Source organism: Helianthus annuus, chromosome 5, assembly GCF_002127325.2.
Source record: "Helianthus annuus cultivar XRQ/B chromosome 5, HanXRQr2.0-SUNRISE, whole genome shotgun sequence".
Taxonomy (NCBI): domain Eukaryota; kingdom Viridiplantae; phylum Streptophyta; class Magnoliopsida; order Asterales; family Asteraceae; genus Helianthus; species Helianthus annuus.
In genome coordinates, this window is record NC_035437.2 from 128,641,915 (window position 1) to 128,667,110 (window position 25,196).

At 36.8% G+C, this 25,196-nt stretch overlaps 3 protein-coding genes across 3 annotated transcripts; 1 reads left to right on the forward strand and 2 right to left on the reverse strand.

Annotated features, from left to right (window-relative positions):
• Positions 1 to 520: 520 nt before the first annotated feature.
• On the reverse strand, positions 521 to 4,468 carry LOC110943585. The gene has a single exon (XM_022185326.1). The coding sequence runs from the start codon at positions 4,466 to 4,468 to the stop codon at positions 521 to 523; it is 3,948 nt and encodes a 1,315-aa protein (XP_022041018.1).
• Positions 4,469 to 5,786: 1,318 nt separating this feature from the next.
• On the forward strand, positions 5,787 to 9,374 carry LOC110943584 (probable receptor-like protein kinase At1g11050). The gene is made up of 3 exons (XM_022185325.2): positions 5,787 to 5,804; positions 6,438 to 7,383; positions 7,715 to 9,374. Exons 1-3 carry the CDS (start codon positions 5,787 to 5,789, stop codon positions 8,746 to 8,748), a joined length of 1,998 nt encoding a protein of 665 aa, XP_022041017.1. The 3' UTR covers positions 8,749 to 9,374.
• A 14,083-nt stretch (positions 9,375 to 23,457) lies between these two features.
• On the reverse strand, positions 23,458 to 24,363 carry LOC110943583. Its single transcript, XM_022185324.1, has 4 exons — positions 24,245 to 24,363; positions 23,821 to 24,139; positions 23,664 to 23,717; positions 23,458 to 23,544 (listed from the first exon to the last, which is right to left on the reverse strand). Exons 1-4 carry the CDS (start codon positions 24,361 to 24,363, stop codon positions 23,458 to 23,460), a joined length of 579 nt encoding a protein of 192 aa, XP_022041016.1.
• Positions 24,364 to 25,196: the final 833 nt, after the last annotated feature.

Consider the following 25,196-nt stretch of genomic DNA (forward strand, 5'->3'; position numbering starts at 1 on the left):
TTTGCCCCAGTTACTGGGGCTTCTTTTTGTACGTATGACTTGTATTAAATAAAGCAGGTTTCCCTTCGTAGTTTTCTATATACGAGTGTGTTTGCATTATTTGTTTGTTGTTGTTTGCTTTGTTAAACTGTGATTGTCTGTTCGAGGCCAATCGGTGGATAAGCCTATAATGTGATATTATGTTTTTGACTTGCTTTTGTCCGTTTTTTTAGGTTAGCTAGACCTTTATTAGCCCCACGGCCGGGCTTTGGGCATGTCTTGAATGCCTCATACACGTGTGTTTGCTTGTTCTAGTTATAGATTTAAAGGGTGTTCATAGGCACGTCTGCCCAGGTATGATTACCCGCAGTTTTCAAAATGGGACACTTTTGTCCGTCTTTTCATTAAATCTTTGGGGGATTTATACTTCCCTTCACAGATTGTTTACAAAAGGTTTACTTTGAGAGGGGAAAGTCCCCATACATATAATTTTCCTACAACAAAAGTGGCCCTTGGCCGTTTTTTCCTGGGGGCTTGCCCCTTACATGTAATACTTCCTGAGCTGCATCAGGTTCCAGGTCCTGGGGACCTCTTTTCCTTCCAAAGTCTCCAACTTGCACGTTCCCTTCCCGTTTGCCCATGTGACTCTATATGGGCCTTCCCAGTTAGGTCCCAACTTCCCGGTGTTTTCCTGTAAACTGGCCTCGTTGGCTCTAAGGACTAGGTCCCCTGGGATGAGGTTGAGCTTCTTCATCCGTGCGTTGTAGTAACTTGCCAGGAGTTTTTTGTAGTGAGCTTCTTTCACTGCTGCTACTTCCCTTCTTTCTTCCAATAAGTTCAGGTTCATTCTTAGATCCTGCTCGTTCTCCTCATCCCTCAGCTTCATCCGGGCGGTATGGGACCCGATCTCTGCAGGGATCATGGCTTCCGTCCCGTAGGTAAGGCTGAATGGGGTCTCCCCATTGCAACTTTTGAGAGTGGTTCGGTATGCCCATAACACAAATGGAAGTTCTTCTAGCCAGCCCTTCTGTTTCCTCCCAAGCCTGCCCTTCATTCCTTTGATAACGCTCTGGTTGGCTCTTTCTACCAATCCGTTACTTTGGGCATGGGTTACAGAGGTGAATACCTGTTGGATTCTCATTTGTTCGCACCATGGCTTGAAGGGTCTCTCGGCGAATTGCACCCCATTGTCACTCACCAGTTCCTTCGGGACCCCATACCTGCACACGATGTTATCCAGTACGAACCGCCTCATTTGATCTCCGGTGATCTTTGCCAGGGGTTTCGCTTCGATCCACTTAGTGAAATAATCAATGGCCACTACCACGTATTTGACCCCCCCGGGGCCCTCTAGAAAAGGCCCAATTATGTCTATGGCCCATTTTTGAAATGGCCAAGACGTCGAGACCGGGACCATAGGGTGTTTATGTTGGTGGGTCATTGTTGCATGTACTTGGCAGTTATCACACTTCTTGATCTCTTCAGATGCCGTCTCGTACATTCGCGGCCAGTAGAATCCTGCGTTCATTGCCCTTCTTACAATCGTTCTCGGTCCTGAGTGCATTCCACAGATTCCCTCGTGCATTTCCCTGATCATATATTCGGCCTCTTCCATGTCTATGCACTTTAGGGACGGGCCCAGATACGACCTTCGGTATAGTTCTTCTCCAATTAGTTCATACTGTAAGGCCTTGACTCTTACCTTTCTGGCCGCCCATTCCCCCTCGGGCAAAGTCCCGTCCCGGAGGAATTTAACGATTGGAGTCATCCATGTTTCTTGGGAACCTTCGATTGTGGCTACTTCCGTTACGTCCAGGGAGGGGGATGTCAAGACCTCTACTTTGACCTCCTTCGCGAGGTGGTCGAATGCTACTGAAGTTAACTTGCTGAGTGCATCAGACTTTCTGTTCCTCCCTCGGGGGATGTATTCCAGTTTGAAGGTTCTGAATGCCTTAGCTGTCTCTTTAACTTTCGCCACATACCGAGCCATGATGCTATCCTTCGCTTCATATTCCCCCTGATACTGCTTCACCACCAACTGTGAATCGGTACTAGCCTCCACGTGTTTTGCTTTCATCTTCTGTGCCAATCTCATCCCTGCTAGGAGGACTTCGTATTCGGCGGTATTGTTGGTGTTTTCGAAATCTAGCCTTATAGCATATGTCAGCTCAACCCCCTCGGGGCTTATCAACGTGATGCCTGCACCATTCCCTTCTTCACTGGATGCTCCATCAGTGAACAACTTCCAGACGGCTTCGTCCCCCCTCCTTCTTTCTTCCTCCTCCAAAGTTTCCCACTTTTGTAATTCCCTCTCTTCGTCCTCGGGTACTTCTACTAGGAAGTCGACCAGTATCTGTCCCTTCGTGGCTATCCTTGGCTTGAACTCTAGAGAGTGTTCTCCCAGTTCTACGGCCCATTTAGCCAGTCGTCCTGACTGTTCCGGCTTTCTAAGCACTTTCTGGAGGGGTTGATCAGTGACTAAGGTGACCTTATCCCCTTGGAAGTATCTTCTGAGCCTCCAAGATGCAAAGACCAGGGCTAATGCAAGTTTTTCTAGAGGCATGTACCGTTCCCCGGGCCCCTTGACTGTTCTGCTGATGAAATATATGTGGATCTGTTTCCCCTCCCGTTCCACCATCATGACCGCGCTTATGGTTGTTTTAGAGGCAGATAGGTAAAGGAGCAGCGGGTCCCAGGGCACCGGGGTGGCTAACGCTGGGAGCTTGCAGATGTAGGCCTTCATTTCCTGAAAGGCAGTTCCAGCCTCGGTGGTCCAGTTGAATTTGTTGGTCTGGATGCAGTCCTTTAACACCTTCATAAAAGGGAGGGTTTTATCAGCCACTTTTGATAAGAAACGATTTAGCGCAATCAGCCTTCCGTTTAATTGCTGGATGTCCCTCAAGGACCTGGGGGAGCGCATTTCGGCCACGGCCTGGGTTTTTTCTGGGTTTGCCCTTATCCCTCCTTTAGTTACCACCACCCCCAGGAAATTTCCTTCCTCTACCCCGAAACAGCATTTCCCGGGGTTCAGCTTCATGTTTACATCCTGCATTGTGTTGAGAGTCTCAGCTATGTCGTCTATCATGGCTGCTTCTGTCAGACTCTTGATGACAATGTCGTCAACATACACCTCTAGATTCCTTCCCCTTTGCTCCCTAAACAAGGTGTTCATAAACCTTTGGTATGTCGCCCCCGCGTTTTTGAGACCGAAGGGCATCTTAGTATAGCATAATGTTCCCTCATCGGTGATGAAAGCGGTCTTTTCTTCATCTTCTATTGACATCTGTATTTGGTGGTATCCCTTGTAGGCGTCTAGGAAGCACTTCAGTGGGTACTGGGACAGGGAGTCGACCTGGGTGTCTATCTCCGGGAGGGGATAACAGTCCTTGGGGCATGCTTTGTTTAAGTCTTGGAAATCGATGCACATCCTCCATCCCCCATCTTTTTTCTGAACCATAACTGGGTTGGCAACCCAGGATGGGTATTTGACTTCCCTGACTATCCCCGCTTTGAGCAGTTTGCGGGTCTCTTCACAAGCAGCCCTTCTCTTGTTTGGCCCCATGCTTCGCTTCTTTTGCCTCACTGGTTTCGCCCATGTGAAGGTGTTGAGCCGGTGTTCCGTCAGGCTTCTGGGAATTCCCGTCATGTCCCCGTGTTGGAATGCAAACACGTCTAGGTTATGGAGGAGTAATTCCTTCAGGGCACTCTTGCATTTGTCACTTAGGTGGCTTCCTACCTTGACTGTTTGTTCTGGGAACTTATCACAGAGGACCCACTCTTCCACCTTCTTCCCTGGGGTCTTCCCTGGTTCCTCCCCTTTGGATACTGAAGTGACAACTTCATAAGCTGACTTCACCCATGCAAGACCCTTCGGTGTTTGGAATACCAACGCTCCGTGAGGAGTAGATGCTTGTGCTTGTAGATCTCCAATCCCAGGTCTTCCCAAAATCGCGTTGTACTTGGAGGGTGCCCTGACCACAGTGAAGGTTAAATTGATTGTCCGGACCCTATCCCCTACGCCAACCGTAAATGGGAGCTTGATCTTTCCTAGAGGATGTGACACACTGTTGTTGAATCCCACCAACGGGATAGAGTCCTCCTCCAGTCTATCTCTTATATCTCTATCGAACCTGAGGAAGCAATGTTCATATATTACTTCGACGCCGGATCCTCCGTCCACGTGTATTCTGGACACTTTGTGTCCAGCTATCACTGCTGAGATATTTAGCGGAAGCCGTTGTACTTCGTTTTCTTCTAAGTACGGCATGAGGATGGGAGCTTTCATGCAGTTTGGAGAGCCTAGGATTCTAGCCTTAACACTCCGGGTAACATCGAATTCATTTCTCCTTCTTATCATATCAACATCTGCCCTCCGCGGCTCTCTTGCATCTCTTCCCTTACGATCCCCTCCCCCTTCTTTGATCTCCTTGACCAGGTGCGCCAGTCTTCCTGTCTTCACCGCCGCCTCTATTTCCCTCTTGAGGTACATGCAGTCATCAGTTTTGTGCCCGAAGCCCTTATGAAATTCACAATATTCATTCGGCTGTGCTTTGGGTCCTGGCTTTATGGGGGGTGGCCTCGGGAAAGAATTCTTCACCCTTTCCGTGACCAGTATTTCACTTGGGGTTTTGACAAGGGGGGTGAAGCTGTCGGAGTAAGGGGGGGGGGGGGGCGCCTCCCTCGGGGTTTGTATGGGGAGTATGAGGGTCTTGCCCTGTCATGCAACATTCTATCAAAGGGAGGCTTTCGTGTGTAGGGGGTACCTTTTCTCAAGTGGTCTTGTTGTTGGAGTGGCCCTTCGGGACGTGGTGTCTGTCTCCTTAGCTTTGCTGACCGTATCCTTTCCCCGGACAAAAGCCCTCACCCTGTCCATGAGATTGTCGAAAGAAGGTGGGAACTCCTCTCCCAGCTTTTCACACAGTTGTGCATGCTTCAGCCCGTTTATGAAGCTGCTAATTTTCATGACCTCCGGGACATCCTTGATGTTCATGCTTTCTTTGACAAACCTTTCCATCTACTGATCTATCCGTTCGTTGTCCCTTTGTCTGATATGGAGGATTTCATTGGGATTCTTGACTACCTTCCTTTGTTGGCCGAAGTTCCTGAGGAATTTTTCGCTTAACTCTTCGTAACTGTCTATGCTTCCCGGGGGAAGGCTGTCAAACCACAACCGGGCTCCTTCCGTTAAAGTTTGCACAAACATGTGGCACCACGCTGGCATGGACCACCTTCCCAGTTGCCCTGCCCCCCGGAAAGCATGCAGATGATCCTCTGGATCTCTCGTTCCGTCATAGCGGTCAAAGCCTGGAGGCAGCTTTGTCTTGGGGGGCATGGGTGCCTCTGATATTCTCCTTGTGAACTTTGAGACCTCGACCAAGTCTCGTGGTAGGTATGGTTGGTCCAAACCAGTGTTACCTGAGTTATCTTTCTCCTTTTCCTTATGTTTCTGACCGGTGATCAAGTCCTCTCTTTCTTCGGAAGACATCTGCCTCAGGGCCGTCATGAATGTCTCCAGTTGGTCCCCATTGTCGTTTTTACTCTGAGGGTCCGTTCCTTCTTGATTAGGGGATGTGTCAAAAGAGAGTCTGGCTCTGAGGCTGTCCAACTTTTCTTGTCTCTTCAAATCGTCAAGATACTTGGTTATCTTTTCCCTGTGCATGGCCACGAAGCCAGGGGTGACATGCTCCGTTTCTTCCAGGTTTTCTACCAGATTCTCGTTACCTTCTTCATGAGTGACATCCTCCACAGTGACTTTCTCCAGATCATTTTGGGCCGTTTGGGTGACGCGTGAACTGTGTGGAGTTGCCATGCTGTTTTATGGAAAGGTGAGTTGCGCTCTGGACGTCGAATGTTAATGTGGGAACACCGGTCAGGCCTGGGTCCCACGGATGGCGCCAATGTCGAATACCCAACCTCCGAATGACGTCCGTTGGGTCTTCGCTGACGTAGAGAGCTCCTGTCCTTGTTGGCTACAAAATAATAAACCGTTAGCCTCGCCACGGAGGACCCCGGGAGGGGGATCCGTGACCAAGCTCCGGTGTGAGAGTAAGTAAGCTTGCCGGATAAGGAAGAGGAACGTTTTCCGATGAAGATATTCACCGAAGAGTTCCTATCTTGGTGTGAATCTAATTAATGTGTTGTGTGTAGTAAATACAAGGAATCTTGGTCAGAGTTAATGAGGGAAATAAATGAGAGTAGTTAATGAGAATAGTGGCCGGAGATGATAATACCTGCCTTTGCCACATCCTTGTGTCCTCTTATATAATAGCATTCCCTTATCTTCAAGAGAGATCTTTCCATACTATCTAACGGTAACTATATTACCTTGGGAAGGTCAGACACGTGTCTGACCCCCAACGGTGTGATGCCCGTCTTCATTAATGCATCGCCGGGCAAGTACCGTGATAGTGATCGAATGCCTCTCCTATCAGACATTAAATGATCCTGCAACCTCTTAGCTGTTTTCCCGCTTAAATTTAGAAGGGACCTTGGTGAGCAAGGATAGTTCGTTTAGTGGGCCTTTTAGTATTTTTGGGCTTCCAAAGAGAAAGGTCCAAAGCGGGCAATGTGGGCTCCCACACAGGCCCGTTGTCAACCTCTTATTCTTTCTCATTGTTCTCTGCATATTCTCCTACTTATCACATTCAAAAAATTCTTCTTTATGCCCCATAGATTTCAATTATGTGAATACCTTTCCATGGGACATCTCAGACTGCTCCACCACCGCAACCGCCACCGCTACGGAAAACTGCTGCTCATCTCTCGGTGGCCTCTTCCGCATCGGCCTCGCTCACCACCTCAAGAAAACTAAAACTTTCTATCTCCCAAACCCACAATCATCCGCTTCTTGCATCTCCGATTTCCAATCCCGCCTCTCTTCAATCTCCGTAGCACACCCCTTCTCTACTTGCCACAGCTCCACCAACGAGTTTGTTGCAAGCCCATCAAACTGTGATGGGATTGTCACGTTATTAGATTGGGTTGATAGGATTGGTCCCAACACTGTGCTACAGTTCTCTTGTGACGGAGATCTTGCTGAGTTTTTGAGGTGTAGGTCTTATCTTGAAGCACGTATGGATGTTAATTCTAACTTGGTATCATTGAGTCAAAACTCGAGTAAATGTTTGGCTTTTACTGCTCTATATGCTGCTGGAATAGTTAACAGTTATGGGCCTGATGATATCCGGACAGCCAAGTGTATACTTGGCATCTCTTTGTCCAAATCAAGATCAAATTCGAGATCGAAGGAAAATACCATTTATGCAGTTTTGGGGGCGTTGATAGGAACTCTTGTTTTTGTTGGAGCAAGTGGGATTTATAGGAGATATAATAACAAGAGGAAAGAAACCCAATCACATAGAGATTATGTAAGAGATGTAAAAGCTCGTGTTTTGCCCAACACAGGTGAAAAAAACTTTTGTTATTTGTAGCATATTTCAGTTTTTTATACTTTTATACGTCAAAATATGGTTTCTTGGTGATGTCGACCACTAGTATTTGTTGGATTTTTATTTTAAGTTTCGAGATTTTTTGTTTTAGAGAAAAAATTATTTGGACCCTTTAGTTGTAACTGGTAGAGTATAGAGCACAAACTTATGAAATCCCGGGTAAAGAAGTTATGGTTTCGTCATAGTTTCTTTACCTGGGTATAGTTTCTTTGTTTCCTAGGATACCCTCCTCGGACTTTGCTATCAGTGGGATCTTATTGGTTTTAGGTGTTTGTTTGTTTTGTTAGGCGCAAAATGGTTTTGTATAGCCGAGCTTGATGTAGCTACGAACAGGTTTTCACAACAAAACTTGATAGGTCAAGGTGGGTTCGGGGTTGTTTACAAAGGAACACTTTCTGATGGAACACTTGTTGCAGTCAAGAAGATGATGAGCTTCGACACACAAGCAGACAATGATTTTGTTAATGAGGCTGAGATCATAAGCAAGATCCGGCATCGAAATCTTCTGCCCTTAAGAGGGTTTTGTGTAACGAGTGATCCGATACAAGGAAACGAAAGGTATCTTGTTTATGATTATATGCCAAATGGTAGTTTACATGATCATATTTTCGACAAAAGTACATCTAACCATAAGAGACTAAGTTGGCCTCAACGAAAATCGATCATACTTGATGTGGCTAAAGGGTTATCTTATTTGCACAATGAGATCAAGCCCGCAATCTTTCATCGTGATATTAAGGCAACCAACATTCTTTTGGATTCGAATATGAGAGCTCTAGTTGCGGATTTTGGGTTAGCCAAGCAAAGTAGAGATGGGCAGTCTTGGATAACTACGAGAGTTGCGGGAACATATGGATATGTAGCACCTGAGTACGCGCTCTATGGACAACTAACATCAAAGATTGATGTTTATAGTTTTGGGATTATAGTGCTTGAGATCATGAGTGGGAGAAAGGTGCTTGAAGAGGTGAAAGGGGAGATGGTGAAATCAGATCGAATTGAGGAGGTTTTTGATGATTCTCTAAAAGGAGAGGGAACCTTGCCTAAGGGTGTGATGGCAAGATTTGTAAAAGTTGGATTAGTTTGCGCACATGCGCTGGTGGCTCTACGACCAACGATTTTGGAAGCTCTAAAGATGTTGGAAGGTGACATTGATATCCCTCGATTGCTCGACCGACCACCGCCTTTTTGTCACGACCCTTTTAGGTCGAGTTTCCGGCATAGCAACAGTTTGTGGTTGAGTAGTGAAGGATCCATGGCCAGTTCAAGCGTAGGTGCGCTGGCATTTCTGCTAAGAAAGAGGCACCCGTTAATTTCTTAACAGACCCGTTGGAAGGGAGATCTACCCTTCGACCAGCTGACATTCTGGTCTTTGGATGGGTAGGAGGAAAACACGCATGTGTGGATCTAACAGGGGTTTCTCCGCTTGTGGGCTTAGGGAGTAGTGCTTTCACAGTGGGTCAGGCTGCTTTAAAGGCTGCTTCGGGTAAGGTGATCAAGCATGAGAAAGCATGCTTTGACAACCAGCACGTGTTTATCCCATTTGCTTTTGATACTTTTGGTTTTCTGGCGCCAGAGGCTGTGGACCTACTTAGTCGAGTTCAAAAGGTCATGCATAATAATGTTATGACCCCGAGATCTATGGACGTAGTTTTTAAAAGGCTTAGTTTTGCTATCCAAAAAGGGGTAGCGGCACAACTTGTAGCCCGTTTACCAACTATCTCGATGTAAATTATTATTCTTTAAAAGTTATGATGAAATTCGGACAACCAAATTTGAGGGAAGAGCCAACAACTTGAAAGACATACTTTTTATGTAACATTTCTTTTGTCTAGGCTTTCTGTATGATTAATGTACATTAGGCTAATACCTTGTTTTTAATAGCTATGAAATTTTGTGAGAGATAAAATACAACTTTTTGTATCTCTAAATGCAACCGATCTATGTATCTATAAATTGCTAAGGAAGATATCATCCAAACTAAACAAATTTATCTATTATAACAAGTATCTTTATTAATCTTTATCCACCAAAGTTGGAAGATTCTACAAGATCACATAGAAAACCTAATTTTTATTTCAGTATCAGAAATCTAAGATAATCGTATAAAACACAAAGATTTCAAGTTGCATAAGTAAAAGAGGTAAGGTTAATATTATGACTTTTAACTTAAATAAAATCAGTATCAGAAATCTAAGATAACTTATAAAACACAAAGATTCCAAGCTGCATAATTAAAAGAGGTAGGGTTGATATTATGACTTTAGAACAAAATGTTAAAAAGTGTAGTGTTGATATCATGACTTTTAAGGCATATATTGGGCTTATATTAAACCACGTTATTTTGTTTTTGTTGGGAATAACTATTTTGTGTGGTATCTAGTTTGTTGATAATTATATTACGTACAAAAAAAAAATAGAGTGAATTGCAAGTTTTGTCCTTTATTATTATACCTAATTTCAGCCGTGTCTTTTGTCTTTAAAATTATAAATTTTGTACTTAACGAGTTGACGCCAACCCGCATGTTGCGGGGGTGTTGAAAATAAGTTTTTTTAGTATGACTATTCCATTCACAAATTGCATCCAAAGGGGGGTTAATTTTCAATTCTTTTGATAAAATAACAAAATCCGACAACAAAATACAACAAAACTTCAATATTTTATGTGCGATTTTCGAAACAGAACTTGGTAGCAATTTTTATGCGATTTTCACCTAAAACAAATTTGTCATTTTTAAAACTTAAAAGGCATCATATCAAAAGACAGGGCATAACATGTGTTTAGTTGCTGCTAAGAAAACCCATTTGACGATAATAGACATAGAGGTGTTTCTTGAAAAAAAAAACAATCGCAAACAAAGGTAGTTCTTGAATAAGGTTCATAATAGGCAAAATTTCGCATAGCCTACGTCATCATCCATCTAAAAATATGTAGGAAAAAAACATAGTTTAAAGATTACATATGTTGTACAACATATCGTCATAACAAAATTCAATATCCCCCAATTATCTACCAAAAGATATAGGTTTCAAATTCAGATTATTTCAAAAATCTTACTTTTAATTTGTCACTATTTTACATTTTTCTTATATGGTTTTAGTAATAAAGTTTAATCTTTATTTTGAAATAAAATGCAAACTAGACAATAATGTGAAACTAGTTTTTTTTTTACATTGTGTGTCGAGTACAACTTTGTTTTAACAAAACTTATAACGGAATGTGGAGGGAAAAAATCAAGTATATTTACATATTTAAGTTTTTTAAAAAAAGTTATAAACGTAAATTATTAAAGAAGTATTAAATTATTTGATAAATTATTATATGTTCTAGAAAAAGAAAAAAATTATTAAAAAAAGGTAAAGGAAATATATGGTTTAAAAAAGAAGAAAAAAATTAAAAATATGTTATTAAACGTAAATATAGTAATAAATTATTAAAATATATTAAATAAAAAATAATAAAAAGCTATACATATTATTTTAAAAATAAAGTTACTATTAATCATACTTCGTTATATATAATATACTAGGTTAGAACCCGCGTGTACACGCGGTTTAACAAAAGAAAATAGTCAACGAATAGAATGGAAATGGAATGAGTTTTTTTTTTTTAATATTAACAAATTATTGTTTAAAATAGATAGTATGTAATTTAAAGAAAATGAAATTACCTGTAAATATTTGTCAACCAACTGTTTGGCATATAAACCCAAAAGTTTGACTGTGTCATGGTCAAATAGAGTAAGATTTACAATTCCAGGGCAATCTTCTACTTGTATTGAAACTTTGTACCTAAAATTGAAAAGTATTTTTTGTACCAATTTAATAGTATAGCAAGTTAGCGGATATGATATTGTAGTTGAATAATAAGATATATATAATAATTGTATATGTTGATTGAATACATGTGAACTGCAAGGACAACATTTCTTTTGCAATTTTTATTAGTACATACTAAAACTTCTTTTGGATCAACATCATCACTTCTCTTGTCATCTTCCGGCCTTCCGGGAATAGCAAACTTGGGGAAGCTTTGGAATTACAACTTTCACAACCAAGATAATACCATTCGCTATTTTGTCTACAGCCTTCACAGTACCAACAACAATAACATGCATAACCTACAAAACGTATGTGCATATGTAACCACTAAACCTTATTTAGAATTTCCATATTGGCAAAGTAAATGTTTGATATGGGCGTAATTTAAATACTGAACATGCCTGAGCTATTTCCCTAGTCTGACGAATGGTGCTGAAAAAAGTCTTATGTAAGAACTCGTCTTCATTAGATGTGACCCCAGATTGGCCGATAGAACGATGAGTCGATGTTGTAACAGAAGTTTTCCCAATGTAACTGTTAAAGGTTAGGTATATGATGTAAGAAATGTATAATCAACAATACTCAGGTTATGGAAATCGGTCTTTTATCACAAAACATATGGATTTACCTTCTTTTGAAACTAACAATCTCTTCATTGTGTTCATCGATGAACAACTTAGTAATGTAGTACGCATTTGCGACATTGATGGTGCCTAATATAAAATATATAGTAAGTTAGTATCATAACTAAACATAAAAAGTTAAATCTACAGAAAATGACAAACCTTTGTAGTCATAGACGCTACCAAACTGAACAATAAGTACAATATGTACTTCTTCCTTATTTTTGGAGATGTACTCTTGCATTTGATCGCAATATTCCTCCCACAATGTCAACCTTAAAGCAATACCCCTGAAATTGTTATTAATTTAGCGAAAAATAATCTATGAAGAAAATTATTAGAAAAAGGATATTAAAGGAGAACAAACTCCAAATCTCTCAAAATTAAGTCCATCTTGTAGGATTGCTTGCCATATCGTGTTGTTGTATCCTCCCGTGGAAACCATTCCTCGACGTACCCAATAAAGTCTACAATGAAAGAAAAGATAAGTTCTAACATTAAAACTAAAACATAATTTAACTGGTATATTATGCGTTTGTTTAGTTTAGGAAACGTATCAGTTCGAAAATCTTAAGAAACTCCACCATTTTTAATAGACTTAAATGTTGAAAACTCAAAGCCATGTGTTGGTCCTATAAAGTTGTTACACTTTCGAATGGTTATTTCAAAATTAAAGGTTAACACATATTTGTTATCAAAATATTTAAACTTATGGTTATTTTTATCAAAGCGGGGTTTAAAAACGGTATAGCATTCATTTTGTTGCAAAAAATTTTCATGTTTTTTAAAGTCATTACTCCACACAGTGACCTGGATTTTGGTTCCCTGACATTATAAGTCAAAATAATGTATGTTAAAAAAACCTAAAACATGATTAAGTAAAGATATATTAACTAATTAAAGTTGTAAAAGTTATACCTTTTCATCCATGAGCACCATGTCAATAGCCCATGTCTCACCAACCTTTTTGGGATCTGATCTCTTCCATAGCCTAACCACTTTTACCTTTATTGTAAAAGCTCTTGTTTTGCCGTCAATATCGTTCAAATAGATGATATTTTTTCCTTCCATGGTTCTGTGAAAGAATATATAATAGTGAAAACAATATAAAAGAAGTGCGTAAAACAAATTAATGTGATGGAAAAATATACGCTTAATTATAAACAACACCTTGGTTATCTCTCTAATTGTTCTGAATGATGATTAATGGGGAGCAGTATTTATAACATAAAAAGGTATAAATAGATAATGATTTTTATGTTTTTGAATTATCATGATTGTTTAAATTTTGGATTATCTAGAATTTTAAAGTTTAATAATTCAAACTTATAATATATCTAGTATTTTGAATTGTTGTTTAGTAATGAAACTATCATTTAGAAATAGATAACTATTCTAGAATTTAAAACTTATTTGTTTACGTAACTTAAATACTTATCTAGTATTTTTTTTGAATTGTTGTTTAGTAAGGAAACTTTAATTCACAAATAGATAATTATTTTAGAATTTTTAAATTATCATTTAGTGAAGAATATGATCATTAATATTTAAGATAAGATTATGATTATTATTAATAACTTAAAATATTTTACTCTATAGATAAAAGACACCGAAGTAAAGAGAAATATTAAAATTGCTAAATGGATAAACTATTCCTCATTAATAAATGGATATTGCTCCAAATGTGAAACTTCATACTCTAAAACCGCAATGTCAAAAATGCATATAAATTATAAAAATTAAGTTGCATTAACATTAACATTAACATTATAATTATTGTTATTGTTTTTGTTAAAGAAAGTTAAAAAGAATATGTCTAGATTACCTTTGGTATAGAGGCTTGATTCGTAATCTCACAGGAGGACGATTTATAACCCAATGCTTGTTCTAGCGCGCCACGAACAGCAACTTGGTCTAGTAATCTTTTCTCAAGCTGCAGAATCTGATGAAAAAATATAAGTTCATTAAAACAAATCTCATATTGAAGTTTTTTAATAATATGATGTTAAATTATACCTCAGTTCTCAATGAATTTTGGATTTCGGCATTAGGCAAGTGATCCTTCTCCATATTTACACAACTCTTCATATTCTGATATTAAACATGAAAGAACTAAACTTTACGTTCAAACTACTAACCAAATTTAGTTGAATTTAAGAACAACAAAAAGTGTACCACTACCCATCAAGTCAATGGAGTTAGAGTGTTGAAAGTTATCTTCTTCAAATCCACTCTTTCCTGGAAAGCTGCCATTGGTAAAAAGGTGTTAGAAAGATAACCAAAATATGCCCCTTTTAAGCATAATCAATAGAGTAAATAGCAACAATAACTGAACAATATATAAAAACCTAACCTAAATAATATAATCATAAGACTGTTTAATTAATAAGCTGAAAAGAAGAACAAAAGAAAAAGTGTACCTTTGATTTTGGAAGATGTTGAAGGGGGTGGCGATGCGTATAGGCGGCGCAGAACGACGTTAAACGGCAGCGGAATACGGCGGCAATGAAGTGAAAATCGCCACACGATTAGAGTGCATAACATTCGTTTGGTTACTGGTAGCATTAGGATTTGAGTGATTTGTTTGGTTACTGGTAGAGTTTTGCCAAAGGTTTAATTAGGGTACATAGAAGATGAGAAGGGAAAGAGGATCTGATGGGAAAAAGGGTGTTGGTATGGGTTATAATAGGATCCTAAAGTTGTTCATGGTTCAGGAGTTATACCCGCATCAATTACCCATTTAACCAAAGGCCCTCTTTGAGTGACATGTGTCCCAAACTTGGTTTATTTTATTATAGTATACTAGCGGTAAGACCCGTGTGCAAACACGGGTCGTTTCTTAGAAAACCATGCATAGCTCATATTGATAGAGAGTAAAAAAAATAATTAGTACAGACTTATAAAATTGATATACACTAATGGTCAATAGATTTATTTAACAGCAATTCCATTATGTTGATAGCAAACTACTGTTATCTGCTAACTTTTAAAAACTTCTGTTGCTTTCCAACAGACTTTAATAAGAACTGCCATCCATTATCTCCAACAGAGCTTGCCAGATGGATAGATAATAACTATCAGATGTTAGTCAACCCATGTTAAAAAGGTCAGTCAACAGAAACTACAAAAGTTAGTAAACAGATATTGATAGAACATATACATATGTGTAGATATTGTACCAAAACGTGTTATCTATTATAGCTAAAAGACAACTATAGACATGCATTATCAGTTAATATATAAGATACATATGAGTATTTCCATTGTACTATCCACAAAAAAGTAGCACCCACCCATTGACAATGAAATTTGTTTATAGACATAACAACATATAGAACATGTCTAAGAAGCAAAATTAGGACCAGCAACGAACCAAATGTACAACCACAAACAATCATGACATGAAACTAAGATGACTTTATCTTTGTCACGATATGCACAACCTTTTTTAACTTCAGCAATTGAGTAGACTTGTGAAACTCTAACGAAAGTTCATCACCCAAAGCAATATTGCAGGATCTCAGATAAGAAGACCATCCAACAATAGCATAGTTGAATCCAGTATTGGTTTTTTGAGATGTTGTAAACAGTTCCTAGACTTCACATTTAAGATTCTGGATCTTGATAGGCTTAGGATTATCAGTATGCAGATCCAACGCAGAAGATACATCTGATGGCAGTTGCTAAAAAACAGAAAATTAAACCGTGAATTTTATAAAATATTGATATATAACTGAAGTTATTGAAATAACGAAACAAAGCAACGACTGCAAAAGCTTACAAGTCTGTCTTCAGCATGTGTGGTGAAGTGTAAGACTGATTCTGAAGTGGATGATACTAAACGAATCTTTCGAACTTTACATGGTCTATCAACAACTTTATTATCCTCTACAATTGTCTTGCCACGAAGTTTGCGCATCTTTTCCACCTAATTAGATTAATTTAGAATATAACAACTCTAAATTCTTGAAATTTTATAACTTTCTTTATCAACACAAACTATCTTCTCAACTCAGCTTTGAAGTTTAAGACTCAATCATACAGAAGAATATCAATATATTGAGACAATAATAAAATAGACAGTATAAAACTAATAAACACTTACATTAGATGTAACACTTGAAGAAGCAGAAATGTTACGAACAGGAAAATCTTTACACTGTAGTTGACGATCATTAACATCATCAGCTATTTTTACAGAATGATCTTCAGGCTACAACAAAATTTAAAAAAAAAACTTCTTATACTTATAATACAATAAAATATATGCGTAGAAAATTATAACTTTACAGCATTTTTAACATCTGACTCGTCAACCAGACACGCAATCTTTGAATCAAATAGCCCATCATCAGCAAACTATATTTATAAGAAGAATCATATATAAGAAACCATATTTTAAATCATAATAATATAAAGGAAAATTGGTATTTAACAAACCAACCTTTAACCAGTTGGAAAATAATAATCCAGCCTATAGAATTGGTATATAATAATCCTACCTATCAGCATGTTGGTACTCAATGAACTTCCGTTAATTTTTTTTAACTGAAGTTAGTTTTTAAGTTTTATTTATTACACAAACAGTCCCTGTAGTTGTAATTTACTAGTTTTAACTATTTTATAAACCTCAAATTGAGGAAAAGGAGGATTTTCGAGTGGTTTTTTTTGTTTCATAAAATAGTTAAAACTAGTAAATTACAACTACAGGGATTGTTTGTGTAATAAATAAAACTTAAAAACTAACTTCAGTTAAAAAAATTAACGGAAGTTCATTGAGTACCAACATATTGATAGGTAGGATTATTATATACCAATTCTGTAGGTTGGATTATTATTTACCAACTAGTTAAAGGTTGGTTTATTAAATACCAATTTTCCTAATATAAAAATATTACATGTGTATATATACATTAAAAATATCCTCAAAACTCGTAAGCTGCTTAGGATTACCAACTAAAGCTCCAGCATCCTCATCATCCAAAGCAACTTCCCCGGAATCCAGAAGCTGTTTTTGTTTAGCCTACAAAATGAGATTTCAAAAGTTATTAGCATAATATAATAAAAGTCACTTATCACCGTCATGTTATCTCACAATGTATTATATCATCAAAATTTTATACCGCAACCAATAAATCAAATCCATCATCTCCATAAACTGAATCATCTAAAACAACTACATCAGCCTTCTTGAAAGAAACCTCAGTTCCAGTCTCGGGATGAGAAAGGGAAAGCTCAAATGTTTTAGATGCAATCATGGTGAAAACCAACCAAGATTCAACTGGTATGGGAACTTCTTCAATCAACTTTGACCATCCATCACTAAATCCGCACCCATCAGTCCATCCTTTCATCATCACATTCCAAAACCTTTCGCCAACATAGATAGTTGCCATCCCATACTCGTAATTTTTACCATAGAATTGTTTCCAAAATTTGTCAGCAATTAGCTATAGAATAAGCAAAGGAATATTTAGCGCAGACTTGCAAATTTGATATGAACTAATAAGCAACAGAAGTTACAACGGATTAGTCAACAAAAGTTAAAATGAGAATTACTCAACAGGGTTAGTCAACAGTAGTTACAGTATTTACACACAACCTAACCACTGTTTGGCTATCAACTATTACATACCTCTGTTGCTATCCAACAGAGGTTTCGTAACAACTGTCATCCATTATGTCCAGCAGAGGTTGCAACGTGGACAGATCTTAAATATCAGATGTTAGTCAACCGAGGTTAAAAGACTTAGTCAACAGAAGTTAAAAAGGTTAGTCAACAGATGTTAAGATTATAAGGAAACAGACGTTAAAAGGGCAAATAGATGTTAGCAAGCTGTTGAGATAGCATAAAATATTTAGAGAGTAACGAAATAATATATCGTTAATTACAGTCATGCCAACTTCAGGGCTAATATTTGCTGAAATGTAAGAGTTCTCGTACACTTTTTCTTTAAAACATGAGACAACGAACGACAAATGTCCAATAGCTTTCACCAATACAACATCTTTCGTTTTCAAACAACAATCTCTAACAAACTTTGTCCATCCATCTGTAAATATACAATGATCATCTCTCTTCTTTACTCGTACTAACAATGATTTGTCACCATCAAGTAACTCTACGATTTGCCCATATGGGACCTCCTTACCCCACAACAGAGTCTGAAAATCAAGTGGTATATTCTGCAATAGTATTTAACAAACATCTTACATCAAAAATTAACGTAGAATCCTAATAGTAGCAAGAAAGTTAAAAAACATACCAAAACTATAATATCATCTTCATTAAGGAATTGTAAAAAGGATGGTGTTTGATTGGATAGATTCATATCTGCAAATAAACAATTTAAACTTACAAGTTATTATAAAAATCAAGTGGTATATTCACACACTTAAGGTATTATAAAAACAAAGCACAAAACGAAAATCATCATCTCTCACAACAATTAAGCAAATGAGCATTAACTAAAAATTATATAGTTGATTTATCAATCGTAATGTAGAAGACAACATCACGAAGATGCATGCACAAATTGTGACAGAGAATGCTATCAGTAACTTCATTTAAGTTAATGCAGTACTTAATCAATAAAAATACACCGGATTAAAGCCACTATTCTTTGCTTCAAGAGAAAATACGAAACGCCATCAGTGACAAACACATACTCATAACATCAAATAATGATTAATCTAACATATATAATACAAACAATAAATTCAAAAAATCAATACTTGATTTTATAGCGTGTAATCTATAATATGCAATAGAACCTTACCGATTTTGATAAGAAAATTATTTGAGAAAACTTACGAATATCTTTTCTGGAGCTTATATTCAATAATGGAGTTGAAAGGTATATTAAATGGAGTTAATACAGATGTTACATTTACACTGGTTGGTTGAAATTAAATTTTGTAAAATTTATACTTTACCCCCTTTTACATTAAAACATCACAATTTTTAGATAACAATAACCACTGTGTGAATATAAATTTAAATTGCTAAATATGAAAAACTTATCTATTAATTTAATATATTTATATTTATATAATTAAAAATAGTTTTTAAACCCTGATATTAAAGATTATTATAAGTTAAATAAATAAACAATGTACAAGTTAATAGATAAATATCTTATTTTCAACAATCCCAATACAATCTCACCTCTTCTTCTCCGGCAAAAAAACTCTACAGTTTCTTCTTACTCAGACTTGTCGATTAGAAGTTTGAAGTTTTAGATCAGGTATTTTTTTTGTTCTCTTGTGTATTTTATAGGGATGCTTTAACATGTTACTTTCAGTTTCCTCATTTCAAATTATATAAACATCAAAATCATAATCTACTGATGTTAAAATAGATAAACTTATATGAACTTATTTTCTTTATTTTATAATAAGATTTATATCAACCTATTTAGTTACATTGTGATTCATTCCATTTAAGTACACAGTGTTAGATTCATATTGTTGGTTGTAGGGACCATATTGAAATACACAACATATAAGTTTGGTGCTACAGAGTGTTGGATATTTTTTTATACCTTAAATAGAATGCTTTTCAGATACAATTGATTTTATATTTTAGTATTTAACTGTTATTGTATTTTTTTTACTTTCAGATGGAGTTTATGATAATTGTCAACGTCTCTCAATTGGCAGACCTAAATGAGGGATTGGTAAGCTATATTCTTAGAACAAATTAGCTCAAATCACAATTGTATGCTAAAAACTGTATTTATAAAATTAAAGATATATTAAATGTTGTGTATTTTATATACATAGGTACTTCCGAAGATAATGGCTAACCAATTACCAAGAAAGTGTGAAGTGATAAAGTTGGTTGATTATACGGGTTTTAAGTATAAGATTGCAGTACAGAGCATCGGTCATAAAAGTAAGAGGATAAACGGGCCAGAATGGACCCGATTTGTTGAAACTTGTAGAAATAACAAAATAGACAAGCCGTGTTTAAAAGTTTTGAAGGAAGGCAAAATTTGAGTTAAATGTTTTGAACAATGAGGGATTGGATATTTGAAAAGATGGCTCGAACAGAGATTATGTTCATGGATGCTTGATACAGGCTGAAGATGAAACATACTGCAAGCAGGTTAAAAACTGCTACTTATTTTTATATAGGCAAATTGGATTTAAATAATCCCAACTTGCTCAATTTGGCCAATAATAATCCCAACTCAGTTATTGGCCGATAATAATCCGAACTGGTCCACTTTTGGCCGATAATAGTCCGCCGTTAGAAATAGCTTAACGGAGTTAAGCTTTTTCCGAATTATAAATCGATGTTTTATAGATTTTGATCAGAACGAGGATACGAGTTGATTGATATAAAATTTACCTCGAAATACTGCCCCAAACGACGAAAACGGTGCTTCAATTCGGGTGTTTAAACTTCCAATTAACAAAAATCAAGTCGTTTGAAGCACCGTTTCGAGGTAAGTTTTACATAAATCGTCTCGTATCCTCGTTCTGATCAAAATCCATAAAACATCGGTTTGTAATTCGAAAAAAGCTTAACTCCGTTAAGCTATTTTTAACGGCGGACTATTATCGGCCAAAAGTGGACCAGTTCGGATTATTATCGGCCAATAACTGAGTTGGGATTATTATCGGCCAAATTGAGCAAGTTGGGATTATTTAAATCCAATTTGCCTTTTATATATTACCAGTGTATCTTTTAGACTGTTAGAAAAACTTCTAATTTATATTTTGTATCCTATATAAAATCTAATATGATATTTCTAAAATACATGAAATTATAGCATTTACCACACGATTTGCTGAAGCTGTTGTCACAAAGGAGATTAAAAATTGATAACTTGGTTGCCAAAGTACATGGACCAAAGCAAAGTAGTAAAGTTGATGTGCATTATGTTTTCTCTCCTGAAAACAAAAAGAGATTAGCTGCTTGTTTTATGGGACCAGGATGGACAACTTTTTGCTTCGAAAATGACATTGAGGAAAGCTGCCAACTGTTGTTTCAATGGATGGGAAGTACTCCTGAAGACGACTTTAACTTCACTGTGTAGGTTTTTAACTAAGATGGGATTGCACTTCACAGTGAGACAAAACATCACTGCAGCCGTACCAATCACCAACACCACAAAAGGCGTCCACATTATAAAAAACAGTTTGAATACCATGTTTTAGAGACACACAGCTTGGTATTTACATATCTACTTTTAATATGGTTGATTTTACTTATAATCTTGGATCTATCTGTTATTACTTAGAGTATATGCTGTTTTGAATTAATAACTAAAGAAAGAATTTTCCTTTACAGGCAATACCGAGGAACTTTGTTCGAGAACACCAGCTAAATGATTACCGTAGAGTTGTGCTGTCATTTGGTCATGTGAAGTTTTTGGTATAGCTGGTTGTTAGGAGAGATCCTAGAAGACCTGACGACAACAACCATCTAGTAATGCATACAGACTGGCAGCGTATCATGGATCAAATGGGAATATCCGTGGGAAAAAAGCTGAGGTTTGAGATAGTCGAAGAAAAAAAATACACTTTGAAGTTTGTTGACATGATCTTTGAACACCTTTTTAGCCTTGTATAATTTATGTTTTAGTTGACATGTTTGATGGACAAATTTCTTGTTTGGAAACTAACTTAAGAATGAAGTTATGTAGTCTTAGTATATACTTTCAAAACTTCGTGGTTTTACCTCTGCTGATGAAGCAAAATGTATGATGAACCTAAGTTCTGCTGTACATGACCAGATATTAAACAATTCAACAGAAGATCTATAATATAAGATCTTTAACAAATGATGATCAACAGCTCATAAGGTCTGTTGAAGCACGCTATAACAGTGCTTAGCCTTTAACAGATCTTTAACAGCGCTTAGGGGTTAACAGATGTTAGCAAGCTATAACAGTGCTTAGCCTATAACAGATGTTAATGTATTTCAAACCCCAACAGTTTTCCAACTAACCAATTGATTAAATTTTCATTCATCAATCTAACAATAATATACAACCATACTACTTATCCAGTACATCAATAGCCAAACAAACTCTGCTGATAAGCCAAAAGGTCTGTTAAGACAAAGATTGCTGAAGCAAAGGTCTGCTAAAGAGAACCTCTGCTGATGAAGTAAAATGTATCATGAACCTAAGTCCTGCTGTTCACCAACAGATATTACACAATTCAAAAGAAGATATATAATATAAGATCTTTAACATATGATGATCAACAGCTCATAAGGTCTGTTGAAGCACGCTATAACAATGCTAAGCCTTTAAGAGATCTTTAACAATGCTTAGGGGTTAACAGATGTTAGCACGCTATAACAGTGCTTAATCTCTAACAGATGTTAATGTATCTCAGACCCCAAAAGTTTTCCGACTAACCAATTGATTAAATTTTCATTCATCAATCTAACAATAATATACAACCTTACTACTTATCCAGTACATCAACAGCCAAACAAACTTTGCTGATGAACCAAAAGGTCTGTTAAGACAAAGACTGCTAAAGCAAAGATCTGCTAAAGAGAAGCTCTGCTGATGAGGTAAAATGTATGATGAACCTAAGTCCTGCTGTTCACCAACAGATATTACACAATTCAACAGAAGATCTATAATATAAGATCTTTAACATATGATGATCAACAGCTCATAAGGTCTGTTGAAGCACGCTATAACAGTGCTTAGCCTTTAACAGATCTTTAACAGTACTTAGGGGTTAACAGATGTTTACACGCTATAACAGTGCTTAGCCTCTAACAGATGTTAATGTATCTCAGACCCCAACAGTTTTTCGACTAACCTATTCATTAAATTTTCATTCTTCAATTCATCAATCTAACAATAATATACCACCTTACTACTTATTCAGTCCATGAATAGCCAAACAAACTCTGCTGATGTACCAAAAGGTCTGTTAAGACAAAGACTGCTGAAGCAAAGGTCTCCTAAAGAAGACCTCTGTTGATGAAGTAAATTGTATGATGAACCTAAGTCCTGCTGTTCACCAACAGATATTACACAATTCAACAGAAGATCTATAAAATAAGATCTTTAACAGATGATGATCAACAGCTCATAAGGTCCGTTGAAGCACGATATAACAGTGATTAGCCTTTAACAGATCTTTTAATAGTGCTTAGGGGTTAACAGATGTTAATGTATCTCAGACGCCAACAGTTTTCCGACTAACCAACTGATTAAATTTTCATTCATCAATCTAACAATAATATACAACCCTACTACTTATTCAGTCCATCAATATCACCAAAAATGTATATAATGTATAATAACAATATTATATTATATAACGAATAAAAAGTTAACCTTACTTAATATTCAAACCATAGACATTACATATCATTTTCATCATGGTAGCCCTTACAAACCAAACTTTTAACCACAGTTTGTTAAAACAACAGTTAACAGACATAAATAAAAACCACAAGGATTCTTCAAAAATAAGTGGTTTCTATTTATCTCTCATAAGAATTGTTTTTTCATAAGCATCTAATTGTTAACCTTAGTCAGCTTCTTCTGGGTTCTTCTCACATTAGTGGATAGCTTATCAACGTTGGCAACATCAGCATCTTAAGCCATCTGCTTTCCATTGGGACTTGATCCAGAATCCTTTTCAACTTCAACGACTGAAGAGTCGGCCTTAACAGAGACAACATCCTTCCAACAGATCACAAAACAACTATTGATCTCATTTAATAAAATAATGAACTCTTTTTACACGTACTAAACATACTTTAAAAATAAATAACCACCCTTAAAGTTCGTTCAGCAGACACCTGAGAAGAGTCTGAAAGGTTAACGTCTTTAACCTCAGCTACCTCTTGAGTAACCTAAAGGATCATAATATATGATATCATATAAAAAAGTACACAATCCAATGTTTAAAACTCAAAAGAAAAATAAATAGATTGAAAGAGTAATTTTATATGCTACCTCCTTAGTATTTTCATCACCATTACCATCTCCACCAACCAACTGAGCAATTATTATTGGATCATCAGTTGTTTTTTGCACAGTATAAACACGATAGTCATTTTTAAGATTGAACTCTGAAACATCAATCTTAAAAGCAGCCTTCTTATCAACCAATCGAAATATCTCATGAGGGAATCCAGTATCATTGGCCTTAACCTGCCTCTCTCTTATGTCACTCGCCGCTAATCCAAGAAGCTTCTGAACATCTCTATCAAACATAACAAAAGAAACACTACCACTCTCATCCTGCACCCGCACCCGCACTTGCACCTTGAACCTGAAATATACACACCTAACTAAGTAAACTGCAAAACTATATTCAAATATGAGTCTTAGAATGTTACTTATATAAATATAACGCTAAATAATCATCATTTCTTACTTTGTGGTGATCGATGTACATTCAGTATGACATCTGATACAAACCAAAGAAGTCGCGGGCAATCGAAGAATATCATTTGAAACATTCTCAACATTATGCAAGTATTCACTTTTACCCATCACCTTCTTGAAACACTTACGACAGGCAGCATAAAACCAACCATACTCTTCTTGCACAATCTTAATTGTCGCAACCACAACACAAGACATTTCCTGTAAAAACACAACACACTTCCTGCAAAAATAGGCAGGTGACAAACGAAACAAATAACCAAACTATATACAAAGAAGTGAAACCTCTTCTATCTCGCTAATCTCATCAACATGTTTCTTCACACCTTCAGTTACAAATTCTTTATGTAATGGAAAAATACTCTGAGACGATAGTATCGTTTGAGAAGTAGAACTGCTCCCTTGTCCAAACTTCAATATATGCCTTTTGAATACCACAAATGATTAGAATTAGTATACAAATGACATGAAACCAAATATTTGACTTGAACATCTATATACAACAGAAATTACATTAAGAATTACCTCCTCCTTAGCTCATCAACTTCATCAATTTCTTGATTCAGAAAAATTCGTGTTGCAAACTTATCACTTTGAACAGTATATTCACCTACGTGGAAAAGTATATAGATATTTAATGTATACCTGTCTTTATATTGCCAGAAATAAACAGTATAGTTATGATTTGCAGAAAGTAACAAAAATACCTTTCCATTCCTTACACTTTCCATGCTGTATAACAGCCATCACATGCTCATGAGGTGGGACTTTAGAAATGAAGTCCTTAATCTACAGAGCATAATCATTCCACACAGTACACCGCAAAACCTTACCACTACATGAAAAGAATATTCATATCAAAACAACATTGAATGAATAAAAACAGAAAATCAACCAGGAAAGCTATAACATTTATTAAAGTAGCAAAGGAGCCATAAATT

Excerpts from the sequence above, each read along its gene's own strand:
- LOC110943585 (XM_022185326.1), bottom strand. The coding sequence starts at position 4,468 with ATGTACCTCAAGAGGGAAATAGAGGCGGCGGTGAAGACAGGAAGACTG.
- LOC110943584 (XM_022185325.2), top strand. Across the intron at positions 7,384-7,714 it reads TCGTGTTTTGCCCAACACAG|GCGCAAAATGGTTTTGTATA; the intron begins GTGAAAAAAACT and ends TTGTTTTGTTAG.
- LOC110943583 (XM_022185324.1), bottom strand. The coding sequence starts at position 24,363 with ATGGGTAAAAGTGAATACTTGCATAATGTTGAGAATGTTTCAAATGAT. Across the intron at positions 23,718-23,820 it reads GTGATGAAAATACTAAGGAG|GTTACTCAAGAGGTAGCTGA; the intron begins GTAGCATATAAA and ends ATGATCCTTTAG. Across the intron at positions 23,545-23,663 it reads ACCTTTCAGACTCTTCTCAG|GATGTTGTCTCTGTTAAGGC; the intron begins GTGTCTGCTGAA and ends ATCTGTTGGAAG.